This window comes from Cheilinus undulatus, linkage group 17 (genome assembly GCF_018320785.1).
Source record: "Cheilinus undulatus linkage group 17, ASM1832078v1, whole genome shotgun sequence".
Lineage (NCBI taxonomy): Eukaryota > Metazoa > Chordata > Actinopteri > Labriformes > Labridae > Cheilinus > Cheilinus undulatus.
The window spans coordinates 23,318,121-23,340,450 of NC_054881.1; the positions used below are offsets into that span (position 1 = coordinate 23,318,121).

Consider the following 22,330-nt stretch of genomic DNA (forward strand, 5'->3'; position numbering starts at 1 on the left):
CCAAAATCTCCATAAGACTAATTGAATTCATGAATTATGTGTAGTCTTCTGGCTGAGATGCAGAATTAATTAACTTAAGCAGAATCTGTTGTGTAATTCAGTCTCAGCAAAGCAGAATGAGAAAATCTATATATTTTTAATCTTATTTTCATGGCCTTGCTGCTCTAGAATTAGCCTTTCCCACTTTTAAAACGTCATCTTCACTAATTCAGCCTGTTCATTGTTGTGCTGCCACGTTTAAATGCCAGGTTTGTCATTCACCAAACCCACGTAGACACAGTGATTACTATTCAGAGAGATGCTGCCTCTGGCCTTTTCCTCCACATGGATTAAGCTTTAGCGATTCATATCTTCCATGTCACACTCTCCCTTACACACAACAGCGTTTCAGTCACCTATTTTTGCCCACAGCAAAATGCACTCTCCGGGCTTTAGTGGGCAAGAAGAGCGATAAAATGTCACAGGGAAGGACAAATTCACCCAGCCAGAGGACATAAAGATCACTGAGGCAACAATCAGGTTCAGTTTATGAGCTGTATCCTCCAGTGAGTTTACTTTTACTCCCACTCCTTTGATCCAGTTAAAAGAGGGTGTTTTAGCTGGGTGGCATTTTTACTTTCCTTCTGGTTTAAGAGGATATCTCTACGTGTCATTTCTCCAACCTTAGACAGATATGAACCCAGTGCTTATAGGAAGTAAGTTGAAAAATGCAAACAAGTGCTCCCTTTGGTTTTAAATGGACCTGATCAGTAGCTTGTGTGGTCTTTGTGTGGATGCGACATTAGTGGTGATCATCGGAGAGAGAAAGGAAGAATTAACCAAGTAATTATTCAGGGATCCATCAGACTGAATCGACACAACAGTCAGGAAAAGCCTCATTGAGTGTATTGATCTGCTCAACTGTGGTCCCTGTTGTGGTCTGTAAAATAAGTGGTCAGCCACGGGCTTTATGATTCCTTTTTTCACCCTGTAATATTGCCCCACCCTTGGTTTCTTCACTTTTGAGTTTGCTAGACCTCTGCACAAAAATGAGAAGGCCACTATGAATCAATTAAAGCATCTTTAACATATGGACTGCAAAACATAAACTCTCCAGAAATGTTTAGGGCGGGCCCCATTTTTACCACAATGTTTTTTTGTCTTTTTTTTTTTTGTTCTCCCAGCCGCCTCTTAAAGGTCTGTGTTAAAACGAGACTTACCAATTTGCAGTCCAGCAGTGCTGCTTTGTGCTGTGCACTGCTAAAACATTGTTGGTGGGTGTTGACGGATGGCGGGGCACACAGTCAAAGTGCAGCGTAGCCGTGATGGACCGGGGACAGACTCAGTAGAAGTGCTGGGTGAGGGACATGTGTGAAAGAGCAATTCAGGAAAATGTCATTAAAATTTTGAGCAGTGCCGGAGTGTGAAAAAGGCAGTGATGGTGACATTTCAACATCAGAGTAAGAGGTGTTGAGTTTGACTTCAACTTAAAATATAGCCTCTGTAATTTTAGGATACTTTAATGTGAGTTGCCATACAAGCGGGTGTCTTTGTAGGCAGGATGTTGCAAGGAAAAGTGACACATTAGGTGAGGGACAGTTTTCTATGTCAGCATTTTTTCCCCCATGCATTGGTTTGCCTTTGCGTGAAGCCACATCCTTACCAAGAATGCAGTGCGTATACGGGTGCCCCATTTAAGCAGAACACTAAAATTATCTGAAGCGCTAGCGTCACTACTTACAGTTCATCCTGTGTGCTCATACTTGGATATCACCTCAGATACCTCAGATAACATTATATAGAAAAATGTTTTCCCATGAAACTATTGCGGTCATTTTCTGAAAAGTCCTCAAAAGATTAAATCACTTCACTTTAAGTTGAAGCAGACTGAGGCAAAAAACAATGAAAGCACTGAGGAGAAAATTCATAAAAGCTTGAACAGGAAGTGTTTTTGGCACATATTTGCTTCCATTGTCTAATTTTCCTTCGCTTTGTGTGCTGCAGGGCGTGCTGCTCTGCTCGGCTCTAACGATAATGACATTGTAATTATCTCCCGTTTAATGGGTTTGAGTTGTCATTGTCTGACATGACAGACGCTGCTGCAACAGAGAGACAAATGACAGACACAGATAAGATGGATGACTGCACCACTGAAAGAGAAAAACACAGTCTTGTTCCACCCCGATCTTCTACAAACCTGCATTCCTTAGAGGATAAAATCTTTGACATTTAAAATTCACTTCCTTTTCACCTATGGCCTCATCTGCTTAGCTACCACCTGTACTTCCTGCCTAAGATGTGCCAGGCTGTGTGCATTTGCTAATGTCTGTTAAACAGGTGCAAAGTCGTGTCCCATTTTCCACTAAGCGTGGCAGAAAATTAAACATTCAGTCTTTGCATCAGATTACGGTGGGAAAACAACACCTACATAACACTGGTACACTGAAACTGATATGGTAGACAGTTTCCACACGTTTAGTCATCTGATTTTGTCTCAGGTTTTTCAAGCTTTTGAGAAATGATGTGACTACTTTTTCCACTTATTTGTTGAATTGAAGCTGACTGAACAATTCTCTTTTCTTATGAAACTCCCACAACTGTTTCTAAGACTCTAAAACTATGTGTGCCTTTAAAAGCTCAGAGGAAAGTATGCATTGTCAGCTTTAAAGACTTCCATAGAGAAGTATGTGCCTTTCCACACTATGTCCAATCAGCTTAATTCACCACAGGTGGACTCCAGTAAAGGTGTAGAAAATCTCAGCAATGATCCAAAGAAATGGGATGAAACCTGAGCTAAATTTCAAGTGTTTTTGTAAAGGGCCCAAGTACTTATGTCAATGTGATATTTCGGTTTTTCATTCTTAATTGATTTGCAAAGTTTTTTAAAATTCTGTTTGTTAGGATGGGGTACTTAGTGTAAATGAATGCGAACAAAAATGTTTTTTACAGAAGCATCAGGCTGCAACATAACAAAACAGAAAAAGTGAAGGGGGTCTGGATAATTTCTGAATGCATCTCTCTCTCTGTCCAGTGTCATATTTGCTCGTTTGGAGCAGATAATGGTTTGCATAAAGACCGTCTGTGACACTGACCAGTGTGCACTCTCTCATAGTGCATATTTGATTGTCATTTTCTAATCCTCAGTCGAAGCGCACAATGCCAGTATGCGTCACAGTTGATGCCAATGAAAAAAACTCACTAGGCCGCTTAATATTTTTTTTTTTTTTTTTTTTTTTTAAGATTTATTTTTGGCCTTTATTGGATAGGACAGTGGATAGAGTCGGAAACGGGGAAGAGAGCGGGGAGAGACATGCAGGAAATAGTGCCACGGGCCGGATTGGAACCCGGGTCGCCTGCGTATATGGCATGCGCCTTAACCACTCAACTACCGGCGCGCCCTAATATTTGTTTTTTTTTTTTTTTTGCTATTTGACAGTGAGGCATGCTGGACAAACAGGAGTGTTACATAAAAACCCCAAATGTACATACTTAAAATACACTTAAGCTTTATGAAATAAGTCATGTGCTGATGTGTTATATGACAAGCTTTAAGCAGATCTCTTTCCACTTGATTTGGAGTCTAAGGCTTACTTCCTGTCTGCTATCTTCACACAATAGGCGTCTGATCTTCCTGGTCTACCCATTTCCTGCTTCCTCTCCAAATCTCTTGACCACAGTCACAGACATGTTGGCACTGTTACAGATTGGATTGACACTACCTGGAGAACAGTATAAAGGAGTTAAAGTTTGCATAAGAAGTGTGTACGTGTTGTGTGTTTTAACAGGCTGTGTGAGTGTGCATCTGTGCCTGGCAACAGCAGCAGCAGATGGTTAAAAAAGTCATTTTTCACTCGTTCCAAGGACTATTTTTTGTCCCTGAGTTACATAATATTTTTTCACACTTCTCGTGTCCTTCTCTAAACTGAATAACCTTGTATACAGCAGCTATGAGTCTATCCCTTCTCTTTTCTTTTATTTCTTCTCCTTGTTTTACGTTTTTCTCTCGTCCACCTTGATTGAGCTCTAATTAGCTGCAGCAGTGGCTGTGTGGGAGGCATGTTGATGTAAGGCCACCTCCTACTTGACATTCACCTCTGTGGCTCCTTTGTTATACCGCTAAAGCAATTGAAGCTGCACTGTCGTACAATTATAATCATGAGCTGTTAATGTTTTAATTATTTAAAAAATCAGGGATTCATTAAGCAAAAGCGGTGGAGTTTAATAGAAAACAAAAATATATTTTTCTAATCTTCTGGTTCACCAAAAGCATGTTTTCCTAAAGCTGTTGATTTGATCCAGTATTTTATGATACTCACCGTAGCTTTGCACTGATTTTTTCACTCTCTGCTTTTTCTCACCCTCATTTTCTCACCCTCCTCCCAGCCTCACACATGCATAACCAAACACACGTACAGCAGGTTTGTGTCTAGTTGTGTTTATTGGTTCCCTGCAATTACTTCCATCATATTAACTCCCTATGCATGATAAAGAACTGCTGACAGGTGTAATGCTGATATTAGAACTTCATTTTCCTCTTTCATACAAATTGTGTAACTTAATTGATGAAATCCATCTCTCCTTTTTGTCTAAGATGACATGGGTTCATTTTTATTGCAAGGCTTTCAGATTTTCCCCCATTGTGGAATAAATTAAGTCTTCACTTAGGTTTATCTCATGCAGGAAAAAATAATGTGTACAGATTCTACATAGAGATGTAGAGACTGTGTATAGGGGCTGGGATTTTCAGCATGTTAAGAGCTCTGGTTTCTGCTTGTAGCAAATTTGTCGTCTGAGCTGTGTTGACCGATCACACATCAGCGGGTTTTAGTGTATACATGTAAAACAGTCTGTGTAGACAGGCATAACGTTATGAGTGCTGATGGCAAACAAGCTCCCATTCATCCACAGTACGGCTTGGTAATATGACATTAAAAAATAAACTCTGGAGCACAGATGTCCCAGTGATTAGTCAGTACCCCATGTTCATGGGCATCCCAAGTTCAAGTCTGGCATGTGGCTCCTTTCCCACATATAATTCCAACTCTCTCATCTCTGTTTCCGACTCTACCCTAAGTCCCATTTCTGTGAATAAAGGCATAGTAAGCCCCAAAATAAATCTGTATAAAATAAAATCTTTGATTTTTCATTCTAAACCCTATTTCCAATTTTAATTGATTTTCTTCCCTGCTTTTTCTCGCAGCATTCAAGAAGTAGGAAAAAAAAAGATTTTTGAAGAATATTACATTGATTGCAGGAGGGAATCTAATGTGGATAAAGGAAATAAAAGAGCTGGTCATCAGATACACTAAGGGGGGCACGCAGGAGTAGTCTGCAAGGGAAAACACTGCATAGTTAGGCCCTGTTTACACGACAGTAATTTCAGGTGAAATGCAAATCTTTGCATTTTATCTTTCTGTTTACACGAAAACTGCATTTTGGTGCCTGAAAACTGAACAATTTGGAAGTTTTCAAAATTCCTCCGTCTCCATGTAAACAGGGAAAACGACAGTTTCTGAAAACACACATGCGCACTACGGCTGCAGTCAGTTGTGAAGCAAGTAGTATTTTCTATAAACCAGAGGTGGAAAAAGTACCAGATTATTGCACTTAAGAAAAAAAAAACAAACAGTGTCTCTGGTTAAAATGTACTTATGGAGAGGAAAGTACTGGTCTGTAAATCTACTCAAGTAAAAGTAAAAAGTACATCATTTAGAGTTTACACAGAGAGTGAGTGAGTACTGAGTAGCTACTTTTGATCCCTTAGGGGCTTTCAAGGCAAATTATGGTTTTCCTTATGTGCAATAACACCGAGAGGATATAAATCTCCAAAAAAATGGTTTATTATAAGGTGTGACTTAACCTAAAGGGAAACGTGGGCTGTTACATAGATTTGAGTAAATGTAACTGGTCACTTTCTACCTCTGCTATAAGCAGATATCTGCATCAAGTACAGCTCATAATGAAATATAAATCAAGCATTTAATCTTCAACTACTGTACGTATGAATACAACCAATAAAGCCAGTTGGCCAGACAACATCAGCCCCAGCTCAGGGTGTGTTCTGGACAGAGTTGGAAAGTAACTAATTACATTTACCCCAGTTACTGTTATTGAGTAGCTTTTTGTGTACTTTCCAAATTCACTACTTTTACTTTTACTTAAGTATATTTTGAGGGAAGTATTATACTTCCCTACATTTTAAAAAGCGATGACTACTGAGTAAAAAAGTGTTATACTAAAAGCCAAAACGAGGAGGTTCTAGCTTTCTGCCAACAAGAACATGGCCAGAAGTTTGACTATCACAGCACATGATGGTCAGTAGCGAGTAGTGGTGTGTCAGTCGTGAACGATCCGGCTCTTTAGTGTGAACGATGGCAGCCGACACCCTGTTGAGAGCCGTCCACCCCTCCCTCCTGCACAAAAGAGCACAGAATACCAATCTGTCACAGCCGACACTTCCTCATTAACATTAGTGCTGTGGTTGACTCCATATGTGTGTGTAGCTGCATGTGTTTGTGTGTACGACTTTTAACCGATCAGATCAGTAACAGAAAGGCTGGAGGGGAGGGAGATGATGTTGCTCAGTGCTCCGTGACAATTCAGTCTCCGCTCACAGAGAAAGAGAGGAGAAAATGTAGCTATGTAAGTTTCAGCCACCAGTGACAATAAATCCCTTATTAAAAAAAAAACTTTTTTTTTTTGGAACAAAACATGTAAAATGTAGTAATTCTTTGAGTTTTATGGTTTATTTTTTGTCCCTGTGCTCCATTTAGAGTTTGATTTATTCGAGAAATATTTTGAGAAAGCTGTGTTATACATTTTATTATTATTATTAGTTATATTTGAATGGAAATCCCAGAAGACTACTTGCACTGTGTTTTATGTTTTATGTAAAAACATAATAACTTACAGCATTCAGCATGTTAAGAAGTTATAGAACTGGTACTTGATTAAATATAATAGTTTTATATCACGCATTATGTAAAATATGTGCTATTCTGAGATTTAAAAGGATTTAATCACTTTTCTCAAAAATATATGCAGTTAAATATATGTAGGCTATATATATATATTTGACCCATGGGTCAAAAATGCTTAATTTGTCTGATTCATTAAAAGCCAAAATGATACTAAATGAAGAGTCCACATCTCATCCTAAACAGTTGTTGCATTTGACTCTAAGAAGATATATTTCACTGTATAACCCCCTTAAGTAACAGAAGTAGCGACTCAGTACATTTTAAATGACTTACTTTTTACTTTTACTTGAGTAGATTTATAGATTACTATTTTTTTTACTTCTACTTAAGTATAACTTTAATTTTACTCGAGTCCAATAGTCTAGTAGTTTTTCCACCTCAGGTGTCTCCCCATCAAACAAGAGAGTGACTGGTTTTTGTGATTTAATTCCAGATAAAATATATCCAGATATATATCAGGTTATTGCAGCTGTGCTAAAAATCAATAAGACCTGATTTCTGTTCAGCTCCGTGGTTGTGTGACACAACGACAAGTGATGAAGGAGAATCTTGTCCCTTATTTTTCCACATCTGCTACAGTTTTGTAGATGTGTGTGGCCAGGCGAAATATCGCTGTACGGGACCCCCGCGAAGGGGCGTGTCTGAAAATTTTGCGTCACTTTTGGCGCGTGGACACTCCCAACTCCGCGGATGCGTCCAGCATAAATCAGGCTACTTAGACAGCTTCCCCTTTTCGCCACAGATCTCCTTTCTATCATTAAATTTTTTTTTGCCAGTATTTTGTAAGTTATTGTAAATACATTTGTGCTCAGCTGTTTGCGCTGCTGGCTGGTTTTAGTTGCGGACTTAACTCGTTTTCATTCGGGACCTTTTATTGTCTGGAAATGCTCGTCTACACCCGACAGGAGCTCCTGCTCCTCAAAGACCTAGCGGGACCACCTGCAGCACCTATCCCGGAGGAGATATGACGAAGAACGCGCCGAGGGACAAGAGCGGGCGTCAAAGTCAGAGAGAGGAGGGAGAAGGGCATGGGAGTTAGGCCTTTTCTGCCCTTCAGCATCATGGGGAACGTGAGGCCACTTGCCAACAAAATGGACGTACTGGCGGACTTGGTGAAGAGCGAGCAGGTCTACAAGGAGTGCAGCTTACTTTGCTTCAGGGAGACATGTCCGGATAGTACAGAGCTAAGCGGCTTCACTCTGGTCCAAGCAGCCCAGAGAGGAAAGAAGAGGGGAGGAGGTCTTGCCGTCTTTGTTAACACTAAATGGTGTAATCCCAGACGTATTGCTGTGAAGGACTACACATGCACTCCGGACGTGGAGCTACTGGCTGTGGAATTACGACCGTACTGTCTACTACGGGAGTTTTCCTGCGCCCTTGCTGTCCTCGTTTACATCCCACCTTCGGCTGCAGCCTCCAGCGCAAGTGACGTCATCCACGCAGCGATCAGTGGTTTGCAATCACAATACCCCAGAGCCCTCATACTGATCAGACTGATCGGACTTCAATCATGTCTCTCTCTCTCCTGTCCTGGCGAACTTCACTCAATACATGGACAGTGCTACAAAAGAGAACAGGACCCTTGACCTCATGTATGCCAACGTGAAGGGAGCATACAGGTCCACTCCGCTTCCTCCTCTGGGGGTATCAGATCATGGCCTGGTTCACTTCCAGACCACCTACCGGCCTGTGGTAAGAGACATTTCCAGCACACAGACTGTAAAGGTTTGTTCTAAGGACACAGAGGAGGCCATACAGGAGTGCTTCACTGACATGGAGCCCTTTCAGGAGGGTTCAAGTGATGACATTGACAATCTCTGTGTGTCCTTTCGCACAGCTTTTCCTCAAGCTCTTAGGACCTTGTGGGCAATATAGTACCTGTTTTTTCCCTTTCAAAGAAAAATCATATTCTGCTGTCTTTCTACGGTCAAATTTATCATTCACAGAGAATCTTTTTGTGGCACATGAAAAAGGCTGCTTTTTTTGTGTTTTTGTGTACCTACCTCCAGGTCAGCGTTATCTTGCATTAATAAAAACAATCTAGAAAAATCAATCAGTCCTGTCAATGAAGGTCTTCGACCTGCATGTCATGCAAGGGCACCAGTTTTAATTTCAGTCAGTTTAATAACCAGTTAAACACTCACAAGAGCTTTAAATTTACAGTTCCCCAATAAAAGCAGCCAAAATACTGTATATTGAGCTTTAAAGTAATAAGTAATCACAACACCAGTGATTTTAAATGTTCTGATGGAAAGAAAACTAAGAATACTGGTCTACTCAAAAGACACTCATGTGCTGTCATGTCTGCAGCACTTCCTGTCTGCACTCTCAGTATGACACTTTTGCAGGCCCTGGGTTCAGGTTAGAGGTTATAAATATTTGCTCCATAATCTGCCATGTGCAGTTTACTTTTCATATACAGTTAACATTTAACAAACAGGTTAATTGATGAAAACAAATGCACTATTTTGCACAACTATGAGGGCACTTTCCATATCTATTCTCTAAAATCAACCCTTTTTTTTCTTTAGCTATTAAGTGCCAGTTAATAACCAAATTTGTCTCAAAACAATGTGCAAAGGGGACATGGTTATGACTGCACCCTCTACTATATTTATTTGTTGAGCCCCAGTTAATGTTGTTTCCACCAAACTTAAGTGGCAAGGAGAACTTAAATCAGGCTGAAATTTTGAGCAGAACCAAACTGGTGATGAACAGCCATCTGGCAAAGCTATGTTAGAGTTGTCAAAGGATAGTTGGAAATGCAGTGAGAAAGAGGGAGATTCAGAAAGCAAGAAAACAAGCAGAGCAACTTTCATAAATGAGATAAATTTATGGCTGTCTTGGCCATTAATCCATCTAAAAATTATTGTCTTGGATATGGCTGTAGTATCAGAAATAATTGTACCAATATGTGAGGAATTAGCAGAAACAGCCATGCTTGCTAAAAGACTCAACATTCCCTTATTAACATTAGCAGCGAAGAAGTGAGGATAACGCCACATAGTCAGAGAATAATCTCCGTTATTCGCTGCACATCCGCTCAAAGGCATGTGTGTACTCAGACAAAAAGTGAGCTGGTACACAAATTATCCAAATATTTTATTATATATATTGTATTCAAGTGAAAAAAAAATGTTTCTTTGGTTAAAATGTACTTTAGTAGAGGAAAAGTACTGGTCTATAAATTTACTCAAGTCAAAGTACATCATTTAAACTTTACTCAGAGCATTGAGTAGCTACAAAACATGATATTTAATCATTTGCTTTCTGTTTTCTTCTGTTCTTAAGGACAGACCTGACAACACTTAACTTTTTTTATGTTATACAAATCTACAACATGATCTTATTTCTGCAAAATTAAATTAACTTGGTTTACTTGATTAATTAATTTCACCTTTTGGCTCATACTGCTAAAGTGAGTGAGTAAAGCCACTGTAGCTTATGTACATCTACAGGGGAACTCATTAGATTTATGGTGCTACTCTAGGGTTAAGAGAAATGACAGCATTTACACTGCCACGTGGAAAAAGTCATTTAATGCTAGACACTGGCTTTACCGTAAGTGAAGACAAATTCACCTCAGAGGCATAAGAGGACTATCAGATGATGATAGATGATGACTGCTGTTGTTGTTCTTAGATTATGCAGATTTGAGATGAATGCAACTAAAGCTTAAAAAATCCACATACCAGTTCATACAGTCAGGATCAACTGAGATGCCTGATGACACATTTTTGCTCCAATATTTCAACAAGTTCAGTAAAAATCTACATTTTTCCTCAATACTGTCTGTCAGGCACTAAAGATAATATATATCACATTTCAATATTGTTATACAATTTTGAGATTGTTCATCTTGTTTGTCTTAACATTTTAATGATGCTAGGAACACTTTGAAACAGTGAGTGGATGTAGTGTATGACTAATTCCTATGTCTGCACACTCAATTACAAAGTACTTGTAATGAAATGACTCACAGTGGGACACATCACTTGAAGAATCAGTAAACTTTAGGTACAAATTATGACTCAGTATCGAGGGGAAAAAGTTTCATTTTACAGTATTTTCAGATTGGGACTCTGTACATTTTCCCTTTTAAATTAGCTTACAGTGCGCCCAGAAAACTTCCAGAAGTGTTCAGGTTATCATCATGTTTGAATACAAGCTGTTACATTTTTATACTCCAACTTTTTCTGTTTTTTTTTTTTTTTTTTTTTTTTTTTTTTTGCAATCTCCCCACATAAATTTTCTGTACAATGTTGGGATGAGCTGATGTGAAAGCACAGCATCAAATCCACCCCAGTGAGTGAAAAGGGGTGGTTATGTTTATATCCTGTGGCTGCTGCTCGACCATAGACAGCATAGAGGTCCAAACCAGTGCTGTTTGCACGTGATTAAACAACTTAATTTCATTTTCTGTTTGCCAATTTGCTCCTCTCCTCTCTTTTGTTGACAATGTAATTCTACTGAACTAGCGACAGCAGTCAAATACAGACAAATATTAAAATTAAGGTGTTGTATAGAGGACTCTTTAGCTTCTTCTGCCACTTTTATGTCCTTTTAACATCATGTTTTACCTCCTGGGACAACCTTATATTTCTCTCTCCTGTCTGACAGGTAGAGTCTTGCTGTGGGATGCAAATGTGAACAACCACCTCAGACAGATTTCATAACCGGCCTAAAATTGTCAAAACATTTTCAGGAGTGAGTGCATGAAAACAGTCAAACCTGCTGATATGCAGCTGATGTAGTGTTCACCCTTGTCTCGTCCGTTAACATCCAATGATTTAATCGTATCCTTTGAAAATCACAAAACAACAAACATATGTAAAATGTTTATAATATGCATTAATGCTTAGATATTAACATTAGCTTTTGAGTGAACAAATCAGCACAAAAAGTGACAATGTAATTATTGTAGTGAAAGGCTAATGAATACTTTTAGGGTTTTTTTGAATAGCGATTTCCTATCTATGACATTATGATTTACCCTGTTTACCAAGCCTTCTATTAACCAAGCAAACACACTGTTTTATTATGAATTCACCATCCCTTTTAATAAAAAAGATGTCAAGGACTTTTGAGAGGGGATGAGCTGTTTGATCTCTGACAAGAGTGCGTCAGTCTGCACCTCATCTATCTGGGCTTTAACAGCCTCTGATCCTCAGAGGCTAAAAGAAATGTTTAGCCAGATACGACAACGTTATGATCAAATGAGGACGAGAAAGGTTAGACAGGGACAGGTTAAAGTGTTTATAAAAGGCAGCAGGAGACTTGAAACCCAGGCAGCATGCTTTGCAAAGCTTGATTTGGAGTTGATAGGTGAGAACTGAAATGGCTCCCTCACAGTACTGTTACTATGTCTTCCAATCTATCAGTGCAGTGCACACATAACAGCCATGCAGGATTTAACACAGCAGAGATCATTTTTAGTTTTCTCTTCTGTGGGGTGTGCTGACATTTTTTAGTTTTAAATAACTTGTTTATTTAGGTTTAAAGAACTTTCGTATTGAATAGTGTTGGATGGTTTTATGTTTCTGAATGAATGAATTTCATACACTTTATACTCAAGGGCCAAGCAAGGGGCAACAGTGGAAAGTTAGTTATAGCTAAACATTCTGTGCAGCACATTAGTTTCATGTTCTGTCCTGACACTATGTTGAATTGAATTGTCTTTTTAAATAAAACAAACTAAAATTAATCAATATAGTATTGCTTTGACTTGCCCCACTCTTCCACTCTAATGAAAGGAAGATGTAAAATTAGCATTAAACTTCTTTTTCATTTATGTGAAGTACTCGACATGGTTCCTGTACAAATAAGACTGAGAAGATTATGATGAAGTAATTTAGATTTAAATTAAACAGACTTTGGGGCGCCCCATGTATGCGGTCAGCCCAGGTTGGAATCCAGCCTGTGTCTCTCCCCAGCTCTCTCATCCCTGTTTCCGATTCTGTCCACTAGTGCTGTCCTCTGTCAAAAAAAGACATAAAAAGCCAAGAAATAAATCTTAAAAATTAAAAACTAAACAGATTTAATTGTTAGTAAATAGTCTTTCTCATGGGGAAGTAAATTAATCAAACTGCAACAGTAGTTTTTTGTGAAAACTCAATCCAAATTATTCATTTAAAAGAAAAAATGCTGAAATATTTTATCAAAGAAACTGTTTTTGAGCTATTGCTTCTCAAATGTGAAGTCAGGTTGATTTTTTTGTATCATAACTGTAAAGTGAATATGCCTCCTGGTCATTGTTGCCAGATAGAGATGCACAATACTGGATTTTTGCAGATGCAGTATCTGACACGCAGATGTTAACAATTGAATTTTAGTTGATACTGATATTGATGCAGATATTTAAATGTCTTCAGACCTTAAAGCTCAGTCCTTAAAAACATAATTTAAATTTTGAGGACAAACAAATTGAGACGTTTCAGTCTCATTTTAAAATGTAAGGCGTGATGATGGGAAAAAAAGCTTCAGCTGACATAGGTCTGTTGGTCCAGCCTAAAACTCCACTAACTTATTTTATTGTCTGGCCAATGTTTACAGCTGATATAGGCAAGTTTTTGTAGCCAAAATATTGATTGTAAATATCGGCAGAAATTTTCTTATTAGCCGATGCCAATAATTTCATTGCTAAGCTAATATCTGCAGATACTGATATCATACCAATAATGCCATGCATCCCTACTGCCAGTTATAGTGAGAACAGCGACCTGGTCCATGAAAACAAGCCCAAGAGAAGTGACTTGCCTTTTTTGATACTGTAAAATCCTTAATTTAAGTAATTCCTGTTTATGCTACAGTCTTGTTTAATCTCACTTGTCATTACTGAGGGATGTTACCAGTCAAACCAACACTCATTGGTAACGTAACACTAGTACACAGTATACTTTCAGTTATCTTTAAATGCATGATTATGACCTAAGAAGAAATAAAAGTGGTTAGAAAGTGTTGCCAAACCCCACTGGTCTGGTCTGTCTTATTTAGTACTGTAGTGCATTCTTAGCGGTGAAGCGGCTCTTTATATTACACAATGAATGGGGGAATTTGTGATCGTGTTGGACAGATCTCATGCAACATGTTGCACAGGAGGAGTTTAGACAAGAAGGAGAAAGGTCATTACAAATAAGCAAGTACAATTAATGATAGTAATAAATAGTTTAATTGTACCAATTTTTGTCTTGGGCTAAAAGAGTGATTGAGACATCTTTAGCATACTGTCATACATCTTTTCAACAGTTACTTGGAGAGAAACCTCAGGTTTGAACTTCTATTTTTAGATGTTGCACAGTCTTAATTGCATGCACATGCTGCAGACACGTGCCCATGGTAATTTTTTCTCCACCTCCTCTGAACTGCAAACTTGAAGTGTACACTTTCCCATTAATTACGTCTAGGACAGTGCAGTCTTTTGCCATGGACACATTTTATTCCCTCTGGGGTCATGGGGTAAAGATGCAATCAATGAAAACACATGAGGATATCAGACAAAGGGTTGGTAACTGAAGGGAAATAAAGGAGACACGTGGCACTTAAAAACAGGAGACGATTGAGGAGGAAAGAGAAAATGATGAAGAAGGTGGAGGATCATTAATGCAATCATGAATGGGGGGACTTGGCTGCCAAGCATGCAACAATCAAAGGGACGAGGAATAAAGATGCAAAGATGAGGCGCCAATTAATGTGGAGGTGATGTAGACGTTGCTAGGACTTGGCAATAAGGGAAAAAATATTGCATAGATATAAACTGAATAAACCATGTAGCCTCAGTGTCTCAGATTACACCTGCGCCAATCCACCCTGAGGCAGAACCAGCCAATGACAAGAGGAGGACATGTATGAATCTGCAGCCCTACGGTGCAAGTGTGAGGATGCAAGCTCAAAAAGTGTGTTTTTGTCTGCATGCGTGTGTATGTATCATGTGCATGTCTTGATATTTGTTTCCTACTCTGTTGTGTTTGCACACTTGTGATGCTGCTTAAAGTTTAAGGTTTTCCTTAGCATTTTAGATTTTGCAACAGGTATTTCTGCAGGGGCATTCAGATTTTGGAGCATCATTAACTGACTTATACCCAATTTAAACCCAAATCTACCCAAAGTACTGCAAAATGGACACAAAAAGGGGCTTGTGCATTGAACCCCTCTGTTTGAAGTACTTGGATGAATATTTGACAGGTTATGAAACAGACTCAGTGTTCCTTTGATGACTCTGTATGACCTACAGAAGCAAACCAGACTATCATATGCTTTTCTATAGTTAATGTTAATGCCTTTTAATCTACCACAAAGTCTTATTCAAAATAAACATCTTCACACAATGCAGATCAAATTTCTAAGTCAGTTTTCCTGCAAAAGATTGTAAGACAGATCAAATAAAGGAAGACAAAAGTTCATATCAGAGAACATTTCTCATGCACAGTGCAGCCGACTGTGATCGGACGTACTGCTTTGTTTACAGAGACTTCAATCAATACACACCCTTTTCCACCAAGCCAGTTCCAGAGTGGTGCCAGTTCCAGGGCAGTGCTGGTTGTGGTTGGCGCCACTCTACCAGAGACAGTGTTATGGTTATGGAAAACAAAGAACTGGTGTTGATTAAGCACTGGATCCAAACTGATCCTGAATTTAACTTGGTCCACCAAGTTTTGATGGCAACAAAAAAACCCTCCTTTTATCAATTAGAAATTTCAAGCAGAACCAGACTGGTGATGAACAGCCATCTGCCGAAGCAATATTAGGGTTGTTAAGGGATAGAGGGAAATGCAGTGAGAGAGAGGAGGGAGATTTATTATAAATATAGTAACTATAATTAGAAAGAAAGAAAAGAAGCAGGGTAACAATAATGAATGAGATACTTATGGCCAGGACAGCCCTAAATGAGATATTTAGGCCTGTCCTGGCCATTAAGGCATATAAAATATTTTCTTCGATCTGGCTGTAATATTAGTATTATTTGTAATAATATGTAAAGAATTGGCAGTAATAACCATGATTGATAAAAGACTCAACATTCCTTTATTAGCATAAGCAGCAAGGATAATGATGAAATAGAGAGGATTTATACTGCTAATTCTAGCAGTTAAAGATGAGAGGCTCTAAGATTCACTATTCCACTATTCCATTTCTAATATTTATAATAATGGTGCGGTGGTTTTGGCATTTACTGGAACCTTTTAACTAGTAAAAAGACAGTATTTAAATCCCACAGCCAGGTGACTCTCAATCAAAACAATACAAACAATTTCATCATGTAGCAGGTAATCATAGGCGTTATTCCCAGTCACTCCAGCCCCCTACCACATCCAAGATACTTTTTGGGGTTGAACGTGTAGCTGATGGCAGATAATACAGTAATCATGGTCTGTCATAAGTAAGCAGTACAAAATGTGAATTGAATACAGCAACAGAACAGCAGCATCTAGTACAGTAGCAGCTTCACACTCTTATATAGCAGATTTGGACACAACATTCAGCGTTTTACAACAATAGACATGCTGTGTCTGTGGTTATTGGCCTCACTTTAGTGCAACAGTTGGAGATACATATGTTGTCCATCTTTATGTAAAACCTATGCTTATCCAATTTGCCTGTTTAAAAGTCTATAGATCTTCTAATCATGTATTGTTTTAGACCAGAAAATTCCTGGTAAAAATCAGACTTTTGGGCACTGGTTGCCTAATGGTAGTGTCCCCGTGTCTTGTGCACAGAGGCTGTTATCTTGGAGGCCACAGCCTGGGTTCAGATCCAGCCTGTGGCTCCTTTCCCTGCATGTTGTTCCCTTCTCTCTTTCCCTGGTCTCTGACACTACCCCCTCCCATGTCTGAATAAAGGCATAAAAGCTACTGAATGGTGTTTTACAACTTGAATGTGGCATCTTTAGACACAAATAGCCCCCACTTTTATGACCCAGATTTCTGCTAAATGAAAGGTTCCTTCCATCCACTCTGTCCACCTTATATCATCTCCTCTTTTCCTCTGTTATGCAGTGTTTTCTGTCAGCTCACCTTCAGCTGACCTGCTGTGTCGCTCTGCTGGTGCTCATTATCCGCTCTGATGGTGCCCCCGCGCCCTACCTGCTCTCTCCTGCCGAACACACCTGCTGTGATTCTGTGACCCACTTCTCTGCTTGTGTGTGTGTGTGTCAAGCTCTGTGTCTGTGTGTGTGTGTGTGTGTGTGTGGGCGCTTAATTCAGTGCTTTGGTTGGGTTTTGTCAAACGAGTGTAATCAGGTCAGGTGATTATCTAACTGTCTGCTCTGTGAGAGCAGCTGCTGGTCACTTTACTTTGGTTTAACCCAGCTGACTCACAGGGTCTAACAGGTGCAGTTCATTGCGTTGTGAAGTGCAGAAAATAACTCAGAATACTGTTATTTCCTGTGAAATAAACTGAACCTCAAACATTTATCATTTTAAACTTAGTGAAGCTGTGATATATTTCTGACATCGGCAGATGTTTTAGGTCAGATGTCTCATCTTTTTCAATGTGCTGAAGACTTGAGAGTTTTTCAAAGAGCTAAATCATCTCTTCTTGGGTTTATTTCTGTTAATCAACTGACTCATTAAGAAGTATAATTTTGTCATCGTTGCTGCAGCTTAATTACTAATAAGCCATTCTCTTTCTCTCTCCCAGCTCACAGTAAGTGCCCTTCCCTCATAGACTGTGCCGTGGAGCGTCGGCAGAACTGCAGGGAGGGATCCAACCACTGTGGCCCCTGCTTTAAGTTTTTTGTGGAGAATGAGGAAGGAAAATGCGTGAAGAGGAAGTACCATCATAATGGTATGGAATAAAATGTCATGCACAGCTACACACGTGCAGCTTTGTATTCTTAACAAAGGCTTAAATTACACTCTTTAAGATGTGTGAAGTTGAAACCTTTTTTTCTTTTTAAAACCAGTAAGGTTGATATCCTAGGTTAAAGTGAAGTGAATGGATTCAGAAAGAGGACTAATCAGAGACATACATCCTTAAAAAGAGTGTTTTTCTTTTGCATCGATTGGCTAACATTTTGTACATTTATATGCACTTTATGAATGCACTTTTCAATACTTTAATTACTTTAAAACACATTAAAGAAAATACCTTGAATGCTCTCTAACCTCATATCTGCTTGTTTTTACTTACAAAAATGTGCTAGTGCAGGGTGATTAATTGAGTTTCAATTAGGATTATGATTTTGACTGCCCAGATCATAGAAACAAAATAAACATGGCTAAACGATTACTCTGCGATGTGCCGTGAAGCGCTTATTTCGAAATGCACACACATATCTTTCCTTTAAAGCACAGCGCATGCCTGCATTTAATGTTAATTTTTACTTTTTACAGTAAATCAAACAGTTCAATTGTCTATTTCTTACCCTGGTAAGAATGTAAGGTACGGTACATGAATGGAATCCATTCCAAAATAAAAGTGCTACTTATTTTTTATTTGATAAGACCACCAATGTTTTTAAACAATGCTTTTTCTTCTGAATGTGTTTACGGGCAGTTATGTTGTCATTACAGTCACTGTGCAAAATTGTACGGACCTTTCTTCAGGTCTCTGTCAAACTATCTTCACAGAAACAGTCATGAATCACAAAGGCCATTTGGATATGGGGTTTTAATGATTTGACGGATCATGTTACAGTGATATTCATTCATTTAAGATATCTCTTCTTCCCTCCCTGCTATGTTTCTTAAGCGGATGTTTTTTTTAAATGTAAAAGAAATCATTTCCTGAGATCTGTACACTTTAACCACTGCTGTGAGGTTTAACCCTCTGAGCCTTATGCTGTTTTTTTAAACCATTGTGTCTCGCCTGGACTTTTTGTCTTTAAAAGCTTGTCACATCCACACAGTGAACCTATGTTTATGTACATCTCTTCCACCTGTGGTGCCGTTCCTGAGTGGAATATGGTGCACTCACTCTGGTCAAACAAACTATATATTTTTGGTGTTTCGTCTAGTGTGATTGTGCCCTCAGGCTGTTTCTGTAGTGTGATTTTTATTGCATTGTCTGATACATACGACATGCTGGTTGCTACAGCCATTAAGAATACCATATATCATCAGGTTTTTTGCTAATGTTTTTTTTTTCTTTTGTAGATTTTGTAAAGGCATCAGCATGTTAATCTAGCCAGCGAAGAAAGAATAAATACCAGAGCTTTTTATTAAAGTAATGAACAGCCAGGTTATTTGTATTCTAATAAGAACCTCGATTCTTGTTGGATAACCTGCTTAAGTTTTCAATGAGATGCAGCCTTTGCCTCTCTCTGGTTATAATTGAAATATTAGAGTGCAAGTTAGAGTACCGACTGACTCATAGTCACTTTCTCCTTGTTTTCTTGAACATCGTCACTCTACATTCAATCTTTGTCACTGCCTCTTTTCCTTTCAGTTCATCTGCTCATCCTGTGTCCTACATCTCTTTTCCACTCCCCCCTTTTCTCTCTATTGATTCCCTCCCTCTCCTCCTCCTCCTGCCAGTCTCAGTTTGATCTCTTTCCCCTCTCAGTATTTCTCCTGTATCTCATCCAATTTGCTCCCCTCTTGTCCAGTCTTTCCTCTCTATGTTCTTGTTGTGATCCTCGCTCTATGTCCTTCTATCATGCATATCTCTGACAACTCTGCTGCAGTCTGATCCTCTGTGTTTTTAATCCAGCTCTGCCCCTGCTGGGTCTGCACACACATACATTTAGCCCTGCTCAGGCAGATTTAATCACTTAGATGACATGCATCTCCCTCTCCTCTCTCTCTCGCCCTTCATCTCCATCTCTGACTCTAATTTCATTCGATGAAACGAGCCATGCAGCAAGAACAAATCTTATTTTTCGGATTTCCAAAGCAGGACATCACCGTACTGGCTCACACACAATAATTCAAGACAGTGCGACAGAAATTAGAAGGAGAAATGGAAATATCATGAGCGCCTGGCACGTGTATGTGTATGTGTATTTATGCCTGCAAGTGGGCACGTGTTTGTGTGTTCCCTGAAGGATTAATAATTCAGATGGGTCTGCTGCTGGAGAGGATACAGCTCAAACTTGGCAGCAGCATGCGAGAGAGGCAAACATGACAAGGAGAGGAGTGTAAGCATTTATTAGAGAGAAAGGTCAGGAGAAGGAGGGTTGTTTTTTTTTTTTTTTTTTTTGCATCACACTGACATTATGTTAAGGCCCGTGTTGTGAATTCAGAGTATCATAGGCCGCTGTTAAGCTTCCTAAAGTGGTTACATAAACCCCTAAGAGACCACAGAGATCTGCATAGAAAACCAACTCTGTCTCGCTTTTGCAGTCACATGCACACACAACATGCTCAATCAAACAAAACGTGGAAATTAACTTTTAACATCACTATAGTTTTCCCCCTTATATTTGTTTTGTTTTTTTTTTGGTTTGGCAGGGACAGTGCACATCCCTTTATGCTTTGAAGCTCAACAAAGAGCTGCTGCTTCAGCCATTTAGACGCATTAATGACTGACAGTGAAACCAATGATCTCACTTAAGAGGAAATGTTATTTTTGCCTGAGGGGATACGGACTAATACTCCTAGTTTTTCTGATTTTAAAGCAATAAAACTTTCCACATTATTTGCCCACAGTTCCTCCTCTGGCTTTTCCTTTATTTCTTTTTGCATAGCTCTAAATCTCGGTTTGTCTACAAGGACATCTACAAGTAAAGTGGGCCCATTTGTTCTTTCAATTCAATTTCTCACTTCAGTCTTATAAAACCTCATCTCAGCATCATCAAGGTGATTCACTCGCACTCAACACACACAAAGTTTTATCTTTTCAGCTCTTTTGTTCAGTGAAGATTGTATCATAAACCATGTTTCTAGGTTACATATTTTGAGAGAAACAGAGATTAATTTTTCCGAGGGTAGGAGAGCGACCGATGCAACTATGATTGCATTTAACTCCATGAAAAGAAACACTGGCTTTTTCAACATTTCTTACCTTTGACTTAACTAAAGACAATCGAAGAAACTGACTTCAATTTTAATTCAAAATAGTTTCTGACTACTGGCAAGACTGATTGGGTGGGTGAAAATACCAAAGTGAAGTGCAAAATATCAGCAGGCTTTGCTCTTATGTATATCACTCTCCCTCTAAAGGTTGTCAGATCACCAGATTTGTAATGATCATTGCAGCTGTCATAAAATCAAATCATATTAATTGATACCTGTTTCTATATTGTAGTGACAAAAATAGAGACCTGAACATCTCATACTGGGCAATTTCACATTTTTTTAAATCAGAAATGTCAGGCAAAATCCTGTACACTATTGAAATAGAACATTTGAAATTGGTAAGATTGATATTAGTGCAATTAAAAAGTTCTTTGACTTTAAGCCCAGTCAGTCTCGGCTGATCACAGTCATCATTGTACTCTGAGTTTAATCTGAACCCATCTGACCTTACACAATTAGTCTACCAACTTGCAGGACAGAAAGACTTTAAAACAAATTTGTCCCTGCTCCCATTGGTTTGTCTAATAAATAGTATGTTTATGGTATTTTTTAAAATATTATTATATAAATGTCTTTTTTTATATTAATCATTGGCCTTTGTATGTTGGACATATTTATGGATGGATGTTAAACTGTTAATTAAACCTTGAAACTTAAATGAAAATTTGAAATGTCAGAAGTTTATGTGCCATAGCAGTGAAAATTTAACATTTTTAATCATTGAAGTTCAGTGCTGTTTAAGTTGCAGGGAAATCAGGAGATTTTGTTGGTAAAATCACATGAATTCATGCTAGATTTAGTCTACTTTTTTACATTCAGCAAGAAAGAAAAGTGCACAGTAGGTGAACGAGTGAACCAGCAGTTTTTATTGCAACTAGGCTCCGCTTGTATTTGACATGGAGGTGTGTACTGCCATAGGTAAACATACAGTATACCTGGGAGCAATGCTCTTTGTTCAGAGGACACACAAACAGCCTCTGAATGTTATGTGATCCTAATGTGCAGTTTAATTATATGTACTAAAGGCAGAGCCGTCTCCATGCACCCCACGCTTTTATAGACCATCCTTTTCTGTTCCCATGCAGGCTTTTCTCTCTGATATACACTCATATGGCTTAAGTGGACAGGACTTTGTTTGTTCCCCTTTTTGTACATGTGTTTATCTTCTAACATGATGTAACACACAGCAGGCAGGAAATATAGAACAGGTAACTTAATGGAAAAGCTGTTTATGCCTCATAGATAGACAAATTGAATATCCTGCTGCAAGTTATCTTGATGACTATACAATAACTCAACAGTGAAAAGGCTGGAAAACCATGCATGTAAAAGTTACGTTTGAAAATATAAGTAGGAATATTTGAGGTACATAGGTCTAAATAGCTTCTGTTTTTAACATTTTACTCTAAAATGTAT

At 38.7% G+C, this 22,330-nt stretch overlaps 1 protein-coding gene across 1 annotated transcript in view; it reads left to right on the forward strand.

The window, feature by feature from the left end:
* The window catches only part of npdc1a (neural proliferation, differentiation and control, 1a), a 37,458-nt gene that overhangs the window by 4,360 nt on the left and 10,768 nt on the right, over positions 1–22,330 (forward strand). Inside the window, exon 2 of the mRNA XM_041811621.1 lies at positions 17,595–17,741. Within this exon, the coding sequence (XP_041667555.1) occupies positions 17,595–17,741 (147 nt within the window). The remainder of the gene's footprint in view (positions 1–17,594; positions 17,742–22,330) is intronic.